Consider the following 22,955-nt stretch of genomic DNA (forward strand, 5'->3'; position numbering starts at 1 on the left):
AAACATTAATGCACAAATGTGTTGGTGACTGACCTGTGACCTTTCTCATCAAATGACAAGCGAAACGGATCTCATCACTTCTCCTCTCAGGCTCTTTAGACCCCAGGGGTCTGGGTCAGGGTTTGGTAGTGTTCGTGCTGTCTTTCTGTCAGACTTGCATGATCCACTGCCACTTAACGAGGGAGAACAAGGCTAAGAAATGAGGCATTTCCGGGCCCAAGGGTTTATTTTCTACAGCACAGTGGATTACATTACAACATACAAAGGGAAGACGTGACTCGTTTTTTAAAAACTCTTCTGCTCTGAACACTAAACCAGACCGTCCTAGTGTCTGATCTTCAAAGAGAAATCAGGATATAAAGCTTTTGGACGCGTTGTTATACTTTTTTCTACTCTGTCCTGTTCTATCTGTACTTTAAAAAGGTGGAGCATGCTGGGTCCTCATCCGGCTTGCATTGTACCCTCAGATATTACCCTGCTGGGTGCTAAAAAGAAATGCTTATTACATATCCAGTGGAGTAATGCTCTGCCTCTGTGTTTCTTCCTTTTACTTTTTATTTTCTCTCATACCACAAATATGCTATAGAACAAGAAGAGATCCAAATAGAAAAAAGAAGTGAATGAAGTCTTTGTTAGTGTTCCTTGTTTTCTTGTTTTTCATGGGCATTCTTCTGCACATACATTGAAACAATATGGATTATACATTACGAGTAACTACCAAGACGTTATGTACGTGTGGTGAGGCTTTAAAGTAGAAATACAAGTCACATAAAAACACAGAAACACAGCCATGTTACTATTTGGCATTCCTAACTACAAGGCTTTGGCAAACATCTACAAAGAACATTTCATTAATACAGTAAACATGTTGACATACGGAGGTAAATAACTAAAAAATAAAATGGGAAATGGCATTTGACATTCTGGGGTCATTCTACAGGCAGACATCATCAACACTCTGCTCCATACTCATCACCGCTGTTTCTCTCAGTCTCTGTAGTTGTCTCTTTCCTCTTCGCCGTATCGTCAGATGGCCATTACCTTCCGCTGTGGAGGGGTTTCCATGGTGATCACATCCCTTTCTGGGCAAATTGTTTGCATGGGATTAGGGTTGACGATGCGCTGCAGGACCAGAGGGGGCTGCTGGGAGGAGGGGGTGGGTGGGGGCTGGCGAAGGACAACAATTTTAGCGCTGGGTCCCTGCAGCAGGATGTCAGTCAGCTCTTCCTGTGTCGAGTTGACCACCGGCACACCATTCACCTCCACCAGTCTACAAGGCCAATTACACCCACACACACACACACGCAGGCAAAAATACATGTTAAACAAATAATATAGAAACAGTGAATGTAAAATGTTCATCATTAAAGTCCAACATCCCCTCATTCCAAATTAGAAAATTCAAATGTTCTTCTCAAAGTTTCTTTGATAACATAAAGAATGTCCAGGACAACATTGTATATTTTGGCAGGATATTCTCTACAGGTAAAGGCTGGACCTCTGTAAAGTTTATTTAACAAGCAATAAATAATATCAGTAAAAAAAACATTACCTTTACACAAAATTTCCCTTCATTAGTTTTTATTTATAACCAACCAAATAAAACTGACAGGGAAATAGCAACCCTTTGTATTTTTTTAATAGCTGCGTAAAGAGCACTGGCACAGATGCTATGATAAGTGAACACACACTGACTGTTTTCAGCTTCTGGGGTTCTGTCTCTGCACTGTCTTGCAGACTTCTCTTTCTTTGGCAGGATTGTCTCTAGGAGATGGAAGATGTCAACTGCATTGTGTGTGTGTGTGTGTGTGTGTGTGTGTGTGTGTGTGTGTGGGGGTGTGTGGGGTGCAAATACTTTGTTTGAGAGTGCTGCGATTCTAAGCATGTTCTTATAATGCAGTAATTGCTTAATTATATAAAGTATTTTATCTGCTCCATTTCACTCTCTTCTGCATCCAAGTATTACATTACAGTGTTTGCTTGCTTTGGGGCCAATATCTGATGGGTTCCCATAGCTACCAAGCATAAAACAATGAGCCATGAAAGAAATGGGTGGGATGAGTGACATACTAAATAATACTCTCACTAACTAGGTGGCCAGTGTGAACGCTTACCGAGTAACCACATAACTTGGTTTTGTATGTGTCTGTGTGTTACCTGTCATCCACACAGAGGTGAGAGTTGTCCACCTTGACCACCACTAGTCCGCTGTCTTCTCTGTAGCGACACGTGAAGCCATAATGGCCATCAGGGTTGTGGTTCTCCTGTACAACCAGTAGCATGGCAGGAGACTGCTGTGAAACCAGCTGGCTCAGGCTACCAATGCCCAAACTCTTTTTCCGAGCTTTCTCCTAAATGTAGAAACAGCAAGAACATTTACACGCATTCACAAACATTTGTTTCAGAGTTTAGGCCATAGCCTATTTGTGGTGGATTGATGTAAATGGCATGCAAAATATGCTGTGTGTGACACTAGAAGTAGTATTTTTTATAGTATATGTGTATTAAGTAAAGTTAAAGGAGTAGTTGGCCGGGCGCAGTGACTTCTCGGAGTCTTGTCACAACTGAGTTTGCCAACCGCACTGTGATGACAGGAAGCCCCCTGTAAAACCATATTTTGTTGTTTTCCAATGTAGGTTTTTGTACAGATTAAACAACCAATCTGTAACATGTACATTAGTGAGCTTCAGAGGTGCTGGTAGGCAGATGTTTGGCCTTTGGACAGAGCCAGGCTCGCTGATTCCCCCTGTTTCCAGCCTTTATCATTTAACTCTTGGCAAGAAAACGAATAAGTGTGCTTTCCACAATGTCAAACTGTTCTTTTCAGGACTGTAAATGGCAGACAGTTAAGAGATTCAAAAGTAAACATGCAACATATTGTATGGTTATCTTTATCACAACCCTTTTCAATCTTTAAAACTTTCAAAGGTATGTTTCTGTTCCTCTGAAAAATAAACTATTGTCATTTGCTTAAAATAAAATTGTAACATTATTTCTTGGAAAAGGATTACAAATACCACTAATATGGAGGCCCCCAAGAGATAAGACTGAGGCTGCATCAAAGCCAGAAGACCACCAAGATGTAATGATTAGCTTTGGAAGAGCTCACATCACAAGTAGCTTGCAGGGATCAGAAATAACTTGTGAGTCTGACCACTAAATTCCAATGTTCCCATATCCAGCCTCTTGGCATACTCCCCCCTCCCTCTGAACGGCATGTGAATGCCTTGCAGCAATAGATGCCGCCTTGCCAGGGTCAGGGGTCAAAGCTAAGGCTTCTCTCTCCTCAGACAAGTGGGCCAGACAGGATATATCCACGGAAACGCAGCCCAAGCCCCTTGAGAAGCACACTCTAATGTGCATCATTTTCCCTTTTAGTTTGCCTCAATGTTGGACACACTCCAAGAGGCCGAGGAATTTTCTCTTCATATTCTTCTTGTTTATCCACAAGATCTCATCAAATCCTACCCTACCTGGGCCAGACATATCCCATATACACAACCAATGGACTGTTAGTAGGCAATTAAATACGGCTATTCAAGATCAAAAAGGTCACTCGGGGGAGAAATAACGGCTCACCTATATTCTCATAATAATGAGAACATTTTGATTTTAAGTTGCAAATTTCAGTAACACACAATACTTTTCCTCCATCACAGGAAGCTACAACATGATATTTGTTTCACCCAGTGTGAGAAATGATCCTCTGACAGCTCAGACAACATAGGTGCTAAGTGGAAGGGATTGCATTTAATTTATAATGATGGGTGTTGGTAGTTCTAAAGTCAGTGCTGTCATTCTGAATGCTGATGCCTTGGCTGCTCCAACAGCAGAGATCTTTAACACAATCAATCAATCTATCCTCACTGGACATGTAAGACTAAAGAGTGGGCAAAACAGTAATTCTTCCAATGTCCCCTCTTTAATAGTCTGTCTGAAGTTTTCAAGTTGTCCAAGCTAAACTGCTTATTTAAAATAATTTCCGCCAGTTATTGTACTTCCCATTCTCCCCTCACTCGCTCCCTCTGTTTCTCTGTCTGCTTCCCTCTCGGCTGCTTTATTGATGCTCTCCAGTTGCAATAGATCCCGGAGATTAGACTGCCGATGATAAAATATTTCCTTATTGTCTGTAATGCGGGGCAGCCTACGAGACCAAACACAGGGCGGTCTGCTCCTTATTAGAGCAGCAGCTCCATCAGTTCCCAGGCTGCTCCTCAGCTCTGACCTGTGTGTTAACTCTGATTAGGTCATATGATAAACATTAGCGCTGCTGCTTTTCCCACAAACTCAGCACCTAAAAAAGCGTGGCCCCGGGGCGGCAACGTGACACGGGGCACCTTTCAAAGCCGAAGCCGCGTGTGTCCTTTCATGGCACCTCGTTAGGGCTTCTCCAGCGGGATAAAAGAGCCACATTAAAAAAGAAGTAGGCTCCTCCGGGGATAGATGGAGATAGTTTTACACATGCTGGCCCACTTCTCCATTGCACTCTCCCAGTGGCTTTTGTCACACACATTCCATTGTTGGTATGGTCACAGGCTCTCGGATGTCAGCGCTAAACATCATTTTCTCAGAAAAAGTGCATGTTCAGCCAAAAGACTTTACTCAGCCTTGTATACCCACTCTCTAACTGCACAGCTTAACGAAACAGAGTAGACTGAATGGAGCATTGTGTTGTCACTCAGGAGAACAGTAGAGACAAGATCAAAGATGATGGACCTAATAGTGTCAAGTAATGAACTACCACATCAGGAAGCTTTCCTAGTGTGTGCTAATTCTATTGTAAACAAATATGTGAACATTTTCACATGTTCTGTCGATTAATTTACCCTCTAGGTCCGTGATTATCACAACATGGCTTTCATTAATGATGAAAAGGCCAGTTATACTGTGTACATTGCTAGGTGTTCTTCTATGGTTAAAGACATAGGGGACAGCATTAGCCATGTCATTATTGTCCAAAAATGACAAATTTGACTGTTCTTTCTTCAGCAAAAGTTTGATTTCAGTATCCCGTGTCATGCTACTCTGAATAACTAGTGTCGTTTGGATGCAAATATCAGTTTCTCATTGTATATTTTTAGCAATCAAAACATTCTCTGACTCAGACCGTACAGCTTTCCCACATATTGGTGTGACTTTGTTTCACATGCTATCGATTAAACTCCACTGTTGGTTAAATTCTGCAGCAGTTCAAATAATCCATGAAAGGTGTAATTTTTTTAAAATTTTTTGATCAGTAGTACCTTAACATAGCTTTCTTGCAAAGCATTTTGGAGGTGAGTCGCCTGCCGGTTGAGATGCACCATGGAAATCTCCTCCTTAAACACTTGGCAGTTCAGCTTCATCTTTTCCAAGAGACGAACATCCAACTGTCTGAAAGGCAGGAGACCACATTTCAGAAAAGATCACAGATTTACATATATACATGGTTTATGAAATATGTAGTTCAAATGTAGTAAAGGTTTTATGTGAATTTCAGCAGAGTTAAATAAACACAGCAGTTTATTTTCCTTGGAGTAGCAATGCTGTCTCTATAGCCCTGATTACCTTTTGGTATGCAGTAACATCACATAGTCTGTTTGGGTGGATGGCAGTCAAACACAAACAAGTAGCACAAAGAAAAGTTGTATGCATTGTTGAACAAGCCACTAATTAACAGAGGCAGTCCACCTACTTCTTCTTGTGAGCAGTGGAGTTGTTAATGTTGTCTCTGAGGATCTGCAGGCTCTGCCTCTTGTCATTGAGTTGGCTTTTAACCAACTCCAGCCTTTGCATCAGCTCCGCAGAGCTTAGCCGGTCTACATCCAAATCTCCATCCATGTTCTTTATCTCTGAGCAAAATGCCACCAGGCCGTGGTGGAGCTCCTGGACCTTTGGGTTTCAAAAGAACAGTTTTTCCTGCATAGTTATATTCACTACCAAGCTGATAAAATCACCACAGTTATTGCATCATTACATGTAGAGCAAATGTTTTTTTCTGTTACATATTTACATAGATGTAGTTGAAGACAAATATTGACCTGAAGGATGACATTTTGTAGCGAGTCCACCTGTTGGTTTAGCTCCCTGATCCTCTCTTCTTTAGCTGGCTGGTTCACCTCGACATTTTTGTTGACATTGCTGTTCTCATTAGAGCTGTTGACTTCTGGATTAGTGTGTGAAGCAGTACCTGTTGACATCTCCTATGATGCAAAAGCATACACAAAGGTGTCTTGTTAAATGTTATATGTCAGGAAAAGCCTGGTACCTTACATATAAATGATCCGTGTTACCGTTTTACTCAAATGCAGCTCCAATTGTCTGTTCTCTGATGTCGATGTCAGTAGATTCCCAATCTGCTGATCTGGTGGGAGCACCTCTGATGAACCTTAAAAACATAGCGCATTGCAGTATATGAATACATGTCTGTTTTTTTGTGGGTTTTTTGTTTTATAAAGACTACATGATGTGCTGTGCACCTTGCTTTTCTTTCAGTATGAAAAGGCTCTTATCTTCTGTCATTCCCAACATTTTGATGCATGACTCCATGATTTTTCCCACTGTTGTTTCCTTTGGGGTTCTGAGATGAACTATCCGCTCTGATGCTGCAACACAACATGTCAGTCAGAAGTAATATGGAAGGCTGATTTTTTTCTCACGTAAGTGTCCTATATGTATGTCAAAGCAACAGCCGACCCACAGGCTCCACACTGCATAATGTGGCTATATATGGCTATATGTAAGTGAATATTACATATTCACATCAACTTGTATGCTCTAAATGTACATAGTTTTTCTTTATAGTTTATTAGTTATAATATACTGCATATATTTAACCTATAAAAAAATTACTCACCATTAATAGTAATCTCTATCAGTTGAGAATTCCTCTGCGCTTTGTAGTTTGGGCTGTTGTTTCTATAGTGGAAAAAGGCCAATAGATTAAAACAAAGTTAGTCTTTTTGTTTTCATTGTATACTGTAAATGAGAGGCTGTACCTGAGCTTGAGGGAACGCCGATTCATGCTCAGGCAGCTCATATGAGGAGAGGACTTAGATTTGCTCATTGACGCTAATGTTGCTGTGAATGTCTCAACATTATTAGGGCCTAAGGATTCTGTAGAAAAAAAAAGAAACATCAGTTTTAACATCTTCTTGACATTGAATTTGCAAGCTGTCAAAGTAAATGTTTATTTGTAATGTTGTGATGATAAAAGTGTACCAAGCAGAGAGTTGAGTCTCTGGGTGATGGTGCTGGGGGGGTGCAGCTCATTATAAATGGCCGACAGTAGCAGCTCCCTATCTTCCAGTGTGGCGACATGGAGGATGTCCAGAGTCTTCACATCCACCAAAGCAATATCTGCTCCACACAGTTTTACTTCTGAAAGTGAAACATTTAGAATGTTTTTTTGTCTAAAGGTAAATGACAAGTCTTTGCATACCTGAATGCCATTTAATAAAAAAAAAAAAATGAAAATGTGGAAATTGGACATGTAGTAATACACAAGTGACATCTTTATGAGAGAGAAAGTAGAAGAAATCTGAAAATTAAAATGTAACTGTTAGCACTTACAAAAATATATAAATTTTTACAGACTTATATTAGCTTTCAGCTATTAGCTACTTTACTACATTACAAAAGGAATATGACAGAGGTTGTTGTCTTTTAAGTAAAAGGAAAAACTCTAATGACGCAAGTATTTTGACAAATAATTTGTCATTTTTGACTAAATGAAATATGAAGGCTAGTAAGACAAGTTTATTATTGCATAAACCTCTTGCATATTGCAGTTAAAATATGATCTATGCAGTGATTATGTCAGGTTTAATCTTACATTATCCTCATCTCCTTTTCCTCTGAAGTTATTGACATACATAAAAAAAAATGTTTTTGATTTGATCTGCGGTGGACAAAAATCCAATTGGCAATGTCTGCCTTTGTTATGTTACCACAGGGCTGGGAGAGGAGACTGTCATAAAAATGTGTTTTACCTCTGATGAAAGGAAGACATTTCTGCAGTCCAATACTGGTAAACCACTGGCAGACTTCATCTGTGTTCAGCTCTCGAAGACATTTGGCCACTTGCCTGTCAATGTCCTGGGGAGAAGGAGAGGTTACATACCTGCTGCTTATACCACATTCTACAAGGAGCAAGTGGCATGGGAAAAACTGCTTTCATTACCTTTATAAAAACCCTTCACCCAAGCAACATACTCTTTGAACTATTGTTTTGAGATGTGATAAAGTTATATACAGTATGTATTTCTCAATCCAAAAAGTAAGCAAAGGTTGGGAATTTCAAAGAGAGCGGCACATGATGACGATGATTCTGACTCAAACGGCTGCATGTTAAAACCTATTTAATGGGAGGCAAGACATCCTGCTTAAACTGCCAGGCATTTTGTCATTGTGTGTTTTACTGATTCATTTAGAGTAAGTATGACTGTGTTGGATATCCATGTTTCGACATATCACAGCAAGTAAACACATCTGTGTGTTTAACTGTAAGCAAGTGATTAAAAATACTGAAAAGAAATGTTTACCTAAACACATTTTCCTATGTCATCGTTGCCTTAGTCACATATGCTCTGTTTATGATGTTCTTGAGAGGAAAACTAGTGTTCCCTGCTGCCAACAGAGGCTTTACAAGGTGACTGTGGAGCGATTAGTTAAATTGAGGTTAGGTTGTCTTAGGAATTTCATTATTATGTTATAAGACAGAGACTTTAAAAAAACCCCAAAAAAAAAATTAAAAAAAAAAAATAAATCTTCTATATTTGTCAGCATTGGCTCTGGTGTTCGTGTGATACGTTGTGTCTCTGTGTTGGTACCAGGAGTGAAAAGGAATAAAAAGTAGATATTGCATGGAGGTAATAAGTGCAGGACGTTAGCAATTTGCCTTTAAAAAAAAAAAAAAAAAATCTTTCCGTTTTGTGTTTCAGCTAACACATGGATCGCTAAGGATACGAGCAATCTTGCTTGGCGAATCCTGGACACAGACGAAGATTCTGAGACTATTTGCAGAGTCATTGCTTTGACAGATCAAGGGAGCTGGGAAATATAAACAGAGCATATTCTGTAATTGCGGCAGCTCTGGACTGTGTGCTGATGCCACCCTGAAGGCCCTTGCTTTAATGTTTTACAGTACCTTCTCAGGGAAGTTTCCATTCTGATCCTTAGACTGAGGCATATATGATGCTGCATGAAAGCCGTAAAAAAAACAAAACAAAAAAAAACAGAGACATGTACGGTTATTTTTACATTATGTATTAGTCCGAACAGAAATATTATGTAGAACAATCTTGTTTGTCCATAATATGATATTACCAGACTCACCAACGGTTATGCGTCGTTGTCGTGGCGACCCCTCCTCGTCCTGGTGCTCTGTGGTCTGGGTTAAAGTGTGGAAAGTGGCGCTCCTGGTAAGTATGTCCCCAAAACTGCAGGAGCGCGTTACTGGCCTCTGTCACGTAATACAGGTTTCAGTTAACATTAGATTGATAATCCAGCCCGGTCAAATCAATTCACAGTCAGTAAGTATTTTGAAGTCGTAATACATGGTCATAGATAGTGTAAATCAGATAAAGCACATTTCTTCCAGGAATGTGTAGTGACTCTCTGTAGATACCTTTAAATACATTAAAGGTGCATGAGTGGGCTATAGGGCATGCAGCATATACAGTATGAAGAGATGATGAAAAGATTTTCATGGCATGGTCTTCATACCCTTTGGTGAGTAAATGTGTCCATGTTGGCAGCACGAGGAAGCCGACAGAGTTCAGCTTTCAGCATGTCGGAGCAGCTCACATCTCTGTTGGTCAGTTCATCTGCATAGTAATAATAAACAATAAGTCAATAAATGTATAAGAATTGATCCCAGGTATTCCTATCTTAGTTCGTCCCTGTATTGGAAACAAACTATTTAATGAAGAACATATTTTCACTCTTTGAAGCCACTTTATTCTTATGGCTTCAGGCCTTCTCAGCCTTTTTCTGGCATACAGGTCACCAGGTCTATTTACAGTGCATTAGCTGGTGCTGATACTGGACGCAACTAGATGGGGTTGCTTGGCAACCCGTCATGCACACTAATGTCCGTCTGGTTGATGACATACTTCTCTGACAACCCAAGTTCTTTCCCACAGAAAGCCCATATTCTTACATTTTCCAAATGTCACTTGGTCAGCGAGCAGATATCTTTTTTTCTGCTATCATAACAAGCAAGACGAATGAGGCTGAGAATATGGCATCCAAGCTAGGGCTGACTTTCTCAGGAAACACAATTCTATGATGTGATAGATGTTGGAATGTTTGCAGTTCTGATTTGTAACTACTTTAAGTTTTATATCTTCACAGATTGAAGCGTAACAAGCCCCTTTACTGTTTAAAACAGTAGTCTTTTCAAGTAGTTTACCTCCAAAAAAATCCAGCCTAATTTCTTAAACACATGTTTTTCATTTCAGGGGCCTGTTTCTCAAAGGCTGGTTTGACATGGATGGGAGTTTAGATGGAGTCAGAATCAGATAAGATAATGTAATTGGTTTATGTGTGTCAGCAGTGGAATCTTGTCTGGTTCCTGAAGAGACAGTGGAGTACAAAGAAGGGGGGCAGTGAGCTGGCACTCTCTTCATCACCTGGTTGGCCTGTGAGTCACTCTGTAGAGGATCATAAAGTCTGGCCTACAGCTAAGCAAATTCAGAACACTGCATGCAAAACACAACCGTCTTGACTAGAACAGCCAAGTGAGAAAAGCGATGAGTCTTAGCTATAAGATCCTGAGAAAATCATTTCCAGTCTCGCTCTGTGACTTCGTTTCACCATGCATGGAGAGAAGGGACACAAGGTGGAGAGCTGTCTGAGAATGCTAATGGAGGGTAGCATTACACCCACCCTACCACAGCCACGTTCAGACTTCGCACAGCCTGCGTCGTCCAGGAAAAGCCCAATCAAAACAAAGGACAGGAAAATTTAGGCAGGCTTAGGGACGCAGCCTGATGTTGCCTTAAAGGGTGAAATCACCAGTAACGGAGAGATGGACATCATTCCCAGTCTGAGTTGGCTCAGTCAGGACAAGTCAAAGCATGAAGGAGTTCTCGCCCTTGACTGGTTGGCACAGACGAACACATTGCATCCTTGCACGTACACAATACAAACACACTGAGCAATCTAGGTTTGGTTCGTGACAAGTTTGACAACTAGTCACACACAGACACACACAGGGTTAATGGCAAAGCAAAGCTTTAGAATCAGAACTTTTCAGCACATTTATGTAATGGATAGGCAAAAGTGATGCTTATCATTTCCAGTATTATTGTCCTCCTCTGGTTTGAAAAGAAATTAAGCTCTTTGAGAGACGACTGAGGGAGGAGAGCATGCTGAGTCACAGGAACCCAAAACCTGGGAACCGCCTGCCCAGCCACACACTGGGAATATACACACAATGGCTAAAAAGGGATTCCAACAAAGGGGAACTTCTGCAACTCCCAAAGGAGGCGTTCGAGGTACTGTAGCCATGTCACATAATGACTGCAATTTCATCTGAATGGGGAACTGAGATCAAAACGAAGAGGCAACACATGAGCTCAACAGCTGGATGAAGCGAACCATCATCTGGTGCCATTTACCTCTCACCTAGTGTTTGCCTAAATGGAAGCAGAAAGGTTTAAATACAAATACTTGCAAATTCACTTCAAGAAAACTCACCCAAGTTGTGCTCAGTAAATGACAAAAGATTTATTCCAGTGTTGAAGCTTCCTATGACAGAGAAAGAAACCAAGACAACCTGTGTGACAACAATTTCCTTTAAAATAAAAAATGAACATTAAAGAAACATTTTGAGAAATACGCTTGTTTTCTTTTTACCTCAAGTTACATAAGAAGAACAATGCCAACTTTTTTTATGCTCAGCCTTTTTTAATATAAGCAATGGCTCAGTTATATTCAAATGTCTCCGTAAGCCATGACAGTGTGACAGTGGGCCGGTATGTACAATACCAGGACCTTACAACTGAATCATTGTTTACAGCTACACTGTCCTCCTGTGACATGTCAAAATGCATCTGGGCAAAGGGCCTTTTGTTTAGCCTATCTTAGCAGTTAGCCTTATTAAAAAGAAGAAATCATTCTGTGCAACAGCTCAACATTTGTCTAATTGATGTTTTATTTTGTTGGCTAAATACAATCACCTGGGTTTTGTTCAGTGGGTATAGTTTACAGTAAATGTATAATTTAAAATAGTTAAGGTAAGACTTTGGAGTTGCTGTATGCAGTCACTGGGCACAGCTGCTGCTGTCTCATTTTCTATTTCTACACGAGACGAACACACAACCGGTAAATGTGGCCGCTTTGGAGTCGTTGGAAGGTACATATGACAAAGCCAAGCAGTGTTTTTGCTAAGCTCTTCTAAACATCACGCAGGTACCTCGCTATTGAGCTCACAGATATGAATTCAACATTAATCGTCTCATCTACAGTATCTCCTAGTAAGAAAGCAAACTTTTTTTTTTTTTTTGGGGGGGATTTCAATGAAACATCACTGGAGATCTTATCACTGTTAGACTCACTTTTCTGGGGGTACTTAGGGAGAGGAGCCACCTGGTAGGCGCAACGTAAGAACATGGGCTTTGTTTTCTCTTTATCCCCCTCTTTGGCTGTCACAGCCTCTCTTTCTTCTCCACACTCATCACTTGGTTCCTCTTCAGGCTCAGCTGCATAATCAGCACTGACCTTATTCTCAGCCAGTGTGAATTCCTCTGTCGACTCCTCTGCCTCCACACTCTCCATCTTTTCCTCATAACTCTCCTGGTCACTAGCAGCAAAGCTTCCATCACTACCAGATGTATGTGCCACACTTTCTTCTGAATTCCTGTCAAAGAACTGATCATCGTAAACAATGTTGGAGGGAGTGGGAGGGATCAGATTAATAACCGGCGGTGTCAGGAGGCTATCACAAGCTGGTGTGCCATCAGTGCCACTCTCAAACAGCAACGGGTCTTCCTCCTCTTCTTCATCATCTTCTGCACTGGTAGAAGTGATGGCCGGTTGGGTCTGGGACTCTATAGGGAGGGAAGACAGAGGCTTCAGGCGTTGCTTTTTCAGAGCCCTCCGGCAGGCTGACACAGAGCTGGCTGAGCGGCCCATGCTGTTCCTCGAGGTCACGGGGTCCTCCTCGAACAGGGTGAAGCTGGTGTTAACTATTCCCAGATCCTCTACTGTAATCTGGATAGCCTCCCTCTCACCTGATCCCCCTTGATCCAAGTGTGGATGCTGAGGGCCTGCATTCATCTTCTTTTCCTGCTCCTGCAGAGTATCTCTCTCCTCACCTCGCCAGCATGAGCAGCAGAACAGCCTGCCTGTAAGACTTTGAGTGCTCTTCCTCCATGGGCGCCTACGAGGCCGCTGTTTCTCTGCATTTGCACTTGCCATAGCAGTGGCTGCCTGACCATACGCTGGCTATACTGCTAAACACACCATTCTTCAGTTGGATCGGATAAACCTCTGCAGACTAAAGAGAAGATAAACAACCATGCACACCTCTGAGATATAATACTGTCCTGTGATAGGTGCCTAAGCATCTGCACGCACACAACAAACACTCATCAGCAACATGTGTTGCTTAGCAGAGGAGTGAAATAAATGGACCAATTCATGCTCCGGGTCAGGTGAACACTTGAAATGAATGCTGGGCTTAATCAGCAGGCTTTGATATGTTAAGCAGCATCATTGCAGATACAGCTCTGGTTTCAAAGGGCTTTTATAAGACAGCAACACCCTGCCAAAATAACATCTTGGCATATGTCATGTAGATAATAATAAGGACAGTAAATTGCATTTGTATGATTATACTGTGTGTGTGTGTGTGTGTGTGTGTGTGTGTGTGTGTGTGTGTGTGTGTGTGTGTGTGTGTGTGTTTGTTTGTTTGTAATACAGTATTGCACGTGTCCATACATGATCGTGCATGTGTCAGGGCATGTGATTATATTATTACAAGTCAAGTCATGTTCAGTGTTCAATTTCGATGGGTCATCTGTCGGGGACTTAGACTTAGCATGGTACTATATGGAAACCGGTGAGAATATGGGCTGGCAGATGCTTGGCTCATACAACCCCTATGGCATCAGATGACATTTTCTTCATTCCACAGGCCCAGTCCTGTTCTCTGCTACATGATAAGTCATCCAGCATCATCTTAAAACCTGTATGCCACACCACCCACATCGAGATCTTGTATGAAAAGATATCTGTGTGTTTTTCTCACGCCCATAAAGTGACAGTACAGTGATGGGAATAATTACTCCTTCACAAGTATCCACCTCTCATATTTCAGTCTCTCTTGGGAGTGAAAGGAAGCTGCTACTGTGTGTTTTTTTGTTTTAACTCTGTCATTACTTTCCTCAGTTTCTTCTATCCCCCATCAGCATTTGGTTCTCCCCTTTTAGAAATGTAACTACTGTGTTTACAAGCCAGTTTCCAATAGGCAAGATGATTACCTGCCCAGAGTGTGTAAAATCTAGATGAACTTCCTTCGGTTTTAAAGTTATTCTACATATATTTCTTATGTCATACAATTACGTGCCAATGCATTATACTACCCACATTCATATGGAAAACTCAGCTCTATGTTTAAATTAAAATCTGTTGCCTTTATTGGGGTTTTAACAACACTATGACTATTTGACTATTTAAAGCTGACCTCTGACACAGTAACTATTCTCAAATTAGGTTAAACAATTTGTTGATGTGCAGTAGTATAATTTCTGCACACTGGCAGCAGATATAAGCAAAAGTAGTGCTTTCAAATTGAGCATTTCAGGTGGTAAAGTTCCAGAGAGACTTAGTTGCTAGGCACAAATTACACCTCCAGGTGATTTCAGTGGGAGGCCAGCTGACTATTGACAGAGTTAGTGCAGGGCTGAAGACTCTTTGTAGTGGAATGAAAAGTGCTTTCATACCCGTGTCACTCAGAAACCCACATGATTGTTTCCACTGGGAGAAACATGGCCTCAGAATTAGCAGCAGATGAGAAACTATTTGAGTTCAGTTTACCTCAGATTTGAGCATGACACGGCAAAACTTAAAGGCCAAGACGCACACAAGCTGAGAGCTACAGTACATTTATAAAGGTGAGGAGGACATGCATTAGAAAAAGGAAACTTGCCCTCAGCTGAAAACCATTTTTGGAGTTAAGCATTTAAAACCCCCCTTGTATACAGTACTGTACAATATTTTAACAATGCACACTTGTTCTCAACACTGCAGAATCATACAATTTACATATATTGTATATGTTTTGCTCTTAAAGTAGGGGTTGGTGACAGAATCCTGGTCAATACTACATGCCCAACAAAGGGGGGCAGTAGAGAGCAGATGCACAGCACTGACAGGACATAAAACAGAACCCACCACTTCTTAGAACGACCTCCTCTGGTATTCACAAGTCTGGATAAAGTTAAACCACACAAGTGCTTTTCATTCGCAGCCTAGTGAGGCTGGCTTTCATGATATCTTGATCTGGTATTTGCAAGAATATCAAGTTTTGTCATAATCCTTTTTACATGTTGTTTGAATATACATAAGCAGTAGGGGAATGAAAAGATATATGTACGATTAATGTTCCATCTCCTTTATACAGGATATGTTTGAAATTAGCTGAAAATCTGTGACCTTACTAGCAGATTTATGAAAAATGAGTTCCTTATGACAAATATTGAGAGACACCGTAAGTGACAGACAGACAAAAATGAATGTTTCACAGCTGCCATAGCCTGGGGATGTCTGCGGGAAAGATGACTGAGACAGACATGGAACCCCACCAGTCTCCTCTCTCTGAGTGACAATGTAAATTTTACAATAAACTAATTGTTGGTCTTAAACTTAGCCTCTTTGGCTTGTTTGACTTTCTCCGTGCATTCATGAAGTTACATCACCGGACTTCATTGCACTTGGTGAGTTAGTCTACATGTCCAGACATAGGTCTGTGAGTATCTGAGCATGCTCTTGAGTGTGTTGTTGCTGGTCTCACTACCAGAGAGTGGTAGATTCTGGACAGCCCCCAGATGGCTGTGCAGCCAACATCAACACCAGCCTTCAGCTCTGGGAGGGATCCTTTTTAAAACACCCTCACCTCTTGCTCAGTTGCAGCACAGTGAAACATGTTGAACATTTCCTGTGACAGTCATGTTTCCATAGGCATCAAGACTCTGGGTCCATAGTCAGCGCCGGCTTCGGTGGTGAACATAACCCTGTTTGGCCATACAGAGAACTCACACAGGCACACAAAAAAAAACAACCAAATACAGCCTTTTTTCCTCTACTCTAATTCACAGAAGAGGAGAATGCTTCAACCAGTATATAATTACATCTACTAAACAAGACAGCAGCATGAGTCACTTTCCAAAGACAAGGAATGTCACCTCTTCCTGTGAAACCAGGAGGAATGATGGGAGTTATTACTTCAGAATAACATCCACAACCCTCTTTATATTGTCAAGGATGTGGAGCAACCGCGGAGGGCCAAACAACGTGGCGGCGTTCTTAGAGCAGCAAGGGGGGTCTGCAAAAAATAAGCACATTCAACCAAGGATGTTGAGTTTCCGATTCAACAGATAAATCAACACATAGCAAATTGAGTCTTTTCACCAACGAGTTTCACTTAAACAGATGCATCCATTTTGCTTACATAGATCTTCCTGTTTGTGCACGCCACCACCAAACCTCTTGGAAGTCAGACCAAGTGTGCCAAATATTTGCAGTTTCGCCTGTGGCTGATACCTAATAGCATGAGAAAAGGAGTTCGGTGGGGGGAGAAAGAGGGCACTGACCTTGAGAACTTCTGGGTTGAACTTTCCCCTCCATCCCCCCACCTCACCCGCCAGTCCTGTGCTCCCTAATCAATTACTGTTGGCAGTCAGGAGACCACCAATGATTAGCAGCAGCAAGGCAGACGTGGTTTGGGGGATGGAGTGTGGGATGTGGGAGGCTGGGAGGGTGGCGCGTGGGGGAAAGGAGAGGAAAGAGGTCCTACAAACGGCTTTGATCAAAACGCTGCCTCGAGAAAAGCGTAATGCAGTGGGACCCCCCTGGTTTAAATGACCCTTGAACAGTTTTATTTATCTATGAGAATGAAAGACGGCATCCTTTTGTATTCTGTCTCTCAGACTGCTGCACGTGAGCGGACAGCTGTAGATGTCAAATCATGTTTACACTTGCACATGCACAGTAGAAACCAGCCGAGACCAACAGGCTCAAAGACAACAACACAAGCACCGCACATAAACACAAACCTTTTTTTGTTGTTCAGGTCTTTGAAGCAGGAGGGAAATAATTTACAGGCTCTTTTTTTTTTTTTATGAGAATCTGTGCTGTTCCCACGCCCAGTGTGGCAGGAAAGCTCAACAAAATCATTTGTCTTAGATTGGCTGATTGGCTTGCTGGAATCTGAGTATGTCTTTGACGGAGATGGAAGAGAGAAACTCTCCCACCACACCCACCCCACAACTGGCCTCCTCTCACTTTTATTCTTTAGCTCTCTTTTTTTTTTTTCTTTTTTCTCCATTTCTGATTCTTCTGTCTCTCTACTTTGTGTTTATAGGTTTATCTTTTTTATAGAGTGAGATTGAGGCTGACAGAGAAAAGGGGCCCACACTCCTGCAGACATAAGAAATGTTTGTGTCATTAATTCTCCCCATCTTGTTTTATGGTCGGGGATAAGACAGAGAGAGAGTTTATGTGTGATCGGGAGGGAGAGAGGGAGAGAGAGATAAACAGAGAGAGAAAGATTAAATAAAGAAAGATAAAAGAGGAAGAAAGAATAAAAGAAGAAATGAGCCAGAGAAGCCCTGACTCCATACAACACAGCAGACTGCGGCAAGCTTACACAAACCTGCTTTACAAGATGTGGCTTCCTCCGGGGCTCTCCGTGGCTAGCCCTTTCTCCAACTCTCCCAGCACGCAATTAATGGCATTATGAGCACCACTGGAAAGCTTCAACTAAACAGTTGTGTCTACAGTTTTCCCATGGGAACGCCATTTTGTGTCGATGCCAAGCACTCTGAAGTGATAGGGTTATCTCTTTTCACTGATGTTCTCCTTCGGGACTTCCACTGTTGAGAATTGCTTTGAGGAAATAGAGTAAAATCAAATTAAGTTTTATCTGTAATTTCAGAGCCAACTAGGATTATCATGATACATCACTGAGCAATGTGGGCTGGACTCTGACTCGGGCTGTTTTGGAATCCAGTCCGTGGTATTGTTTGCTGCTCTGGGTTTGTCTTTGTCATGAGATGTTTTTCACAGCCAGACAAGTATGGTCAATGTGATGTCCGCAGCCAGAGCATCTGAGCCTAATCAGGCAGGCATTTCAAAGCTGCTGTCATGGGTATTTAGAAATGGGCAGACCAAGGACAAAGGACGACTATTGGCAACTTGTCCATTTTGTAGCCCCTTTGAGGTTTCCTAACGATGCCTGTGCCGTCATAGAAATCACTGCAAATTAATTTTAACACTCAGTGAAAAGACAGATTAGTGCCGAGAGGATGGCACAAAGGGTGTTAAATATGGCGAGCAGCAAGCTGGACCACAGGCCAGGCTTGGGACACATCACCCCCAGCTGCCAACACTGACCTATTTTCACCAAACCAGCTTAAAGATTTTTTAGCATCCTCTATTGTGCAAAGGCACTGCAAAGCACACCATTGAAGTCTTATCTGCGTGACCCCCTTTGGGTACGGTGCCCTTTGATGCCTCTCATAAAGGCAGTGATGGGGTTTTAATTAAGTGTGGCAGGTGATTAGATGGTCCGTATTGATCTGAAGGGTTAGGGGCAGATGTTGCAAGAGACAGCCAGGGGGAAATGGCTCTATAAAGAACACAAACAAGGGCCCAAACTATTGTAGTGGATACTCCAGTGACAGACACGACCCTCACTCTTAAACCAAGAGAGAAAAGTGATTCCAGATTCTATTATCTTCTTTGCAGGAGGAAATAGTGAGCAGATGGCAACAATAGTCACGGGCCTCAACACGATCAGCACCGTTCACAGACATCTTTTCTTTGGGACAAATTTACCGTGGCCTCATGAGGTTTTCATTGAAGTGCTAGCACTAGGAGGTGAAACTTGCCAACAGGTCAATAGCATTAGAGACATGACAGAGGTCCCAGAACATTTTATATAAACTCCGTCTGACACCATACCCTTTCCCTGAAAGATTTGCTTTGTCTGTTTGCATTTTGTCAGTTTGATTCTTTGGGGGGGAAAGTGATTTTTTGTTTGTTCAGGAAATGTGCTTAATGTCCTTTTACTTCCTTTACTGCATATCATTTCATGATAAGCAAGTATTGAGATGGTTGACCAACATTTATAAATGTCAGCGTGTAGGTCAGTCAGGAAAGATTATTCTCATGTCATGCTATGAATCCTGATCTAAAAGAGTGTAAATGCCTGCTAAGCAAGTAACAAGGGTTTGTGTAAATGATTGATTGGGTCATGAGATGACTAATTTGTAGTTTATACAGTTCATGGGAGAAATTTATGAAGACAAAGATTTGGAATGCAAGTCTGAGTTGGTCTGCTGGCTGCCACTATGGGAGCAGATTGAGAACCATATTTGAATGATGACCAAGTTTTTTTTTTAAGACAAATAAATGACCTCCATTTAAGGGTACATAAATCGGATCTTTTGGAAGGGCAGTGACCCTTTTGAGGGAGCACAGGCTAAACTTCTAATTTGATTCATGCCATGGCTGAATGAGAAGGGAATGTGTTTACTTTTTTTGGAAATAGCCATGAATAAAACAAATGGAACCTGGGAGAAATCCTAAAACTTTTATTGATGAAGAAGTAAAGAAAGATTCAGAGGGTTCTAGCAGACACGTTATCTTAAAGACTTTAAAGTGAGTTACGATCATTTATAAAGCAGCTATTATGCTGTGTTTATCCCTACCAAAGCTTTGAGTAATAAACAGTGGCTGAAGTATAAACAGCAGTCCCAATGGTCTAATGGTTATCATTATTATCAATGTGTGTGATTGTGGTACACATCAGTATCAGTGAGGAGTGATTACAGTTACTGTAAAAAGTGAACTATAGGCAGATTTTTCTCTGCCACAATTTTTTTCACATGCAAGTGAAATCAGACTAGATCTAAAAAGAAATGCTGTGTCATAAAAAATAGGTTTGAGACAGTTTATCCACTTCACTGTACCAACAAGGCTGACTGGTGCCATATGATATATGCTATAAACATTGTATGCAGCTTGTGCTGTGTTATTGTGCTTTTCCTCTTCGGCACATTAGTTACTTCGATTTACTCAAAATGTATTTGATTAGATTTTTTTTAATATTACATCCAACACACATTTGTTGTAGTGTGTGCCTGTGTGTTTGCATGCTTATCTGCACATATCTTGGAATGAGGGAAGCTCGGTCAAGAATGGTAAAACAAACAAAACACAAAAAAAAATCTATTTGATAAGTCAGTGAATAGGAAAGGGACACGCTTCATTTCTCTCTCCTCCCTCCATCTCTCACTGAAAGCTATTAATGAAGGTCTGGCAGCACTGGTGCAGGGTGGCATAAAGGCCACCTTTGAGAGCATAATATCCAAAGTAATCAGCACCTTGAATGGCTTTAACAAAAACCTGGAAACACAGTGGGATCAAATGTACTGTATACTTATTAATCACCTGTGACAACCGTCAGTGTTCATGCAGATTGGCAACATTTGAGGAACCCGGGCAGTGATCCTTTGATTTCACAGAATGAAGTGTCGACAGGAACCTGAGCCTTCTCAGCAGCTAAATTACAAAAAGGGCAACACAATAGTTGCTCATTTCCTGCAATGAATAGACTTTTGAAATGACCTCAAGCTTATTCGTCCTCTTACCATTATCAGAATTAGCATGACACAAAGTGCCATTCCTGTTAGGAACTCGTAATGGTCCTATTTGTAGAAATTACGTTCTTGTCATTTTGCACAGGAAATGACTATCCATGTATATGCATTGTCTGATATTTATTAATTAAATCACATCCAGATTTATCTTTTGGGTCAGCATCACTGTTCACTGTACCATGAGATACAATATTCACTGTGTCCAATCAGCTTCCACTTTGTGAAAATTCTGTGTTAGCGTGGAGCATCAAGGTGAGCGATCCACTGGAGATAAATAGGTATCTTTTAGGTCTATGCTTTCATTTAAAGCAGGGGTGTCAAACTCAATTTCCCAGAGGGCCACGCTGGAAAATAAGAATCACATCAAGGGCCAGACACGTTTAGTTTATTGACATGTGTTATTCAATTGAAAAAGTCAAATATCTTTGACTGTATTATTGCATGTGTCATATAGTCTTCTCACTCACAGTTTGGTCGACAGATAGTCCTAAAGAAGTCAGGAAAAAGTTCCTCAGCCATCATAGGAAAAGAAGCGCCCAAAAATGTCGGAAAAAGTGACAAATCGTAAAAAAAAAACAAGAAAAAAAAGAAAAAACGACAACAATGTCAGAAAAAGCGACAAAAACTAGGTGGGCCAAAATGTATTGTGAACCTAAATTTATATGCGGGCCGGATCATAATCTGCGAGGGGCCGGATTTGGCCTGCGGGCCTTGAGTTTGACACATGTGATTTAAAGGATGAGTTGACCAGTAGACAATTTTCCTAAAATCTTGGTATAATCCTTTAAACGGCACGCTTCTCATGTGCTGTCACAGACATATAATCTCCTCTGTCCTCTGTACTGCTGGGGTGTGAGAGAGGAGTATTTGTGTTTTTTTCCTCCTGTGCTGATGGTCCTCTCAGGAGCCATTAATGCTGCATGTCTAGTCACGCTAGACAGCAGCAGGCTGTTTTAGTACTCAGGTTGCTGAAGGTTGCTCCCTCACCTTGACCCCACTGAAACAGGAGAGCTTGAATACTGTCTTCCCCCATTTCTTCAAATAGCAACATTTCTTTACACCAGTATGGTCGCAGCAACCGGAAAGCAACTGCTTCTGTGTATTTAATAGAACTTATAATCACAATATATGTCTAATTTTCCATTATTTGTTGTTACCTTATTTATCCTTTGCCTATTTTCTCTGTTGTCCCTCGTTGTTATTGAGAGCAATGTAGGGTTTAGCATATGGGGTTTAGCATCTATTCCAGTGTTTGTTGTATCAGCAACATACTTTTGGGTCACTAGTGGCATGTGCACCATTGCTTGTTTACCCACATAATCCTGAATTCAAACATCTTTTGATGAACAAATAGTATTTTTTATTTGAACATCAATTAAAATAAAAATGTTAATATTATAATTTATATTGTATTGTCTATAAATTGAATTTTTAAATATCCAGTAATATTATAACATCACTATTTTTGTAATGCTATTGTTTCACACTACAGTTTTATAGATGCCAAATAATAATATTACAAATAAAAACATTGGTTGACCTGCTGCTTATACACATGAACACACAAATGATAAAATATTCTTTAATTGTTGTTAAATGTACTTTTATTAATCTCTGCCCTCATGCAGTACTTGAGTATTATTAGTCCTACAGTACCCTGCAACAAGACCAGGTGCATAGCCTTCATTGAAATAGCTGGTGTCAGCACTGTGAAACAGGGTGTTGACCATCTCTGAACATCTGTTTAAGCACAGGAAACCATCCTCACTACAGTTTCAGCTAATCACAGCCTGTTCCAGCTCCCCGATAGACAGCAGCTCAGACTGAGGGTCAGCTTGGGGGTCAAAAGAAGGGAACAGGTCCATATTGTCAGTTTGATTAGGACTCGTACTCTTTCACAAAACCCTGTCCCCAGCAGCCCCCTTGTCTCATCCCGGGCCCGGGTGGAATGCAGGGGAATCTGATGGCAGACAGGAAGTCCTTATTGTACTAGTGCAGAGATCCCGGAGCCAGACAGCATACGGGAGCGATGTCATCCCTGGCCGGGCCATGCATATCTTTGTGCTTGCTCACCGCGTAACAAAG

The 22,955-nt window shown here is 41.3% G+C and overlaps 1 protein-coding gene across 1 annotated transcript; it reads right to left on the reverse strand.

Moving 5' to 3' along the window:
• Positions 1-207: 207 nt before the first annotated feature.
• Positions 208-13,859, reverse strand: LOC120547849. Its single transcript, XM_039783572.1, has 16 exons — positions 12,543-13,859; positions 11,683-11,733; positions 9,706-9,806; positions 9,316-9,442; positions 9,128-9,177; positions 7,971-8,076; positions 7,201-7,359; positions 6,978-7,095; positions 6,836-6,897; positions 6,459-6,584; positions 6,273-6,367; positions 6,021-6,182; positions 5,675-5,871; positions 5,244-5,373; positions 2,158-2,351; positions 208-1,270 (listed from the first exon to the last, which is right to left on the reverse strand). The coding sequence occupies exons 1-16, from the start codon at positions 13,402-13,404 to the stop codon at positions 1,027-1,029; spliced, it is 2,784 nt and encodes a 927-aa protein (XP_039639506.1). The 5' UTR covers positions 13,405-13,859; the 3' UTR covers positions 208-1,026.
• Positions 13,860-22,955: the final 9,096 nt, after the last annotated feature.

Source organism: Perca fluviatilis, chromosome 19, assembly GCF_010015445.1.
Source record: "Perca fluviatilis chromosome 19, GENO_Pfluv_1.0, whole genome shotgun sequence".
Classification (NCBI taxonomy): Eukaryota; Metazoa; Chordata; class Actinopteri; order Perciformes; family Percidae; genus Perca; species Perca fluviatilis.

Coding starts and splice junctions, on each gene's coding strand:
- LOC120547849 (XM_039783572.1), bottom strand. CDS start 13,404: ATGGCAAGTGCAAATGCAGAGAAACAGCGGCCTCGTAGGCGCCCATGG. Junction 9,807..11,682: donor ATTTACTGAGCACAACTTGG/GTGAGTTTTCTT, acceptor ATTACTATGCAG/ATGAACTGACCAACAGAGAT. Junction 2,352..5,243: donor TGCAAGAAAGCTATGTTAAG/GTACTACTGATC, acceptor TTCTACATTTAG/GAGAAAGCTCGGAAAAAGAG.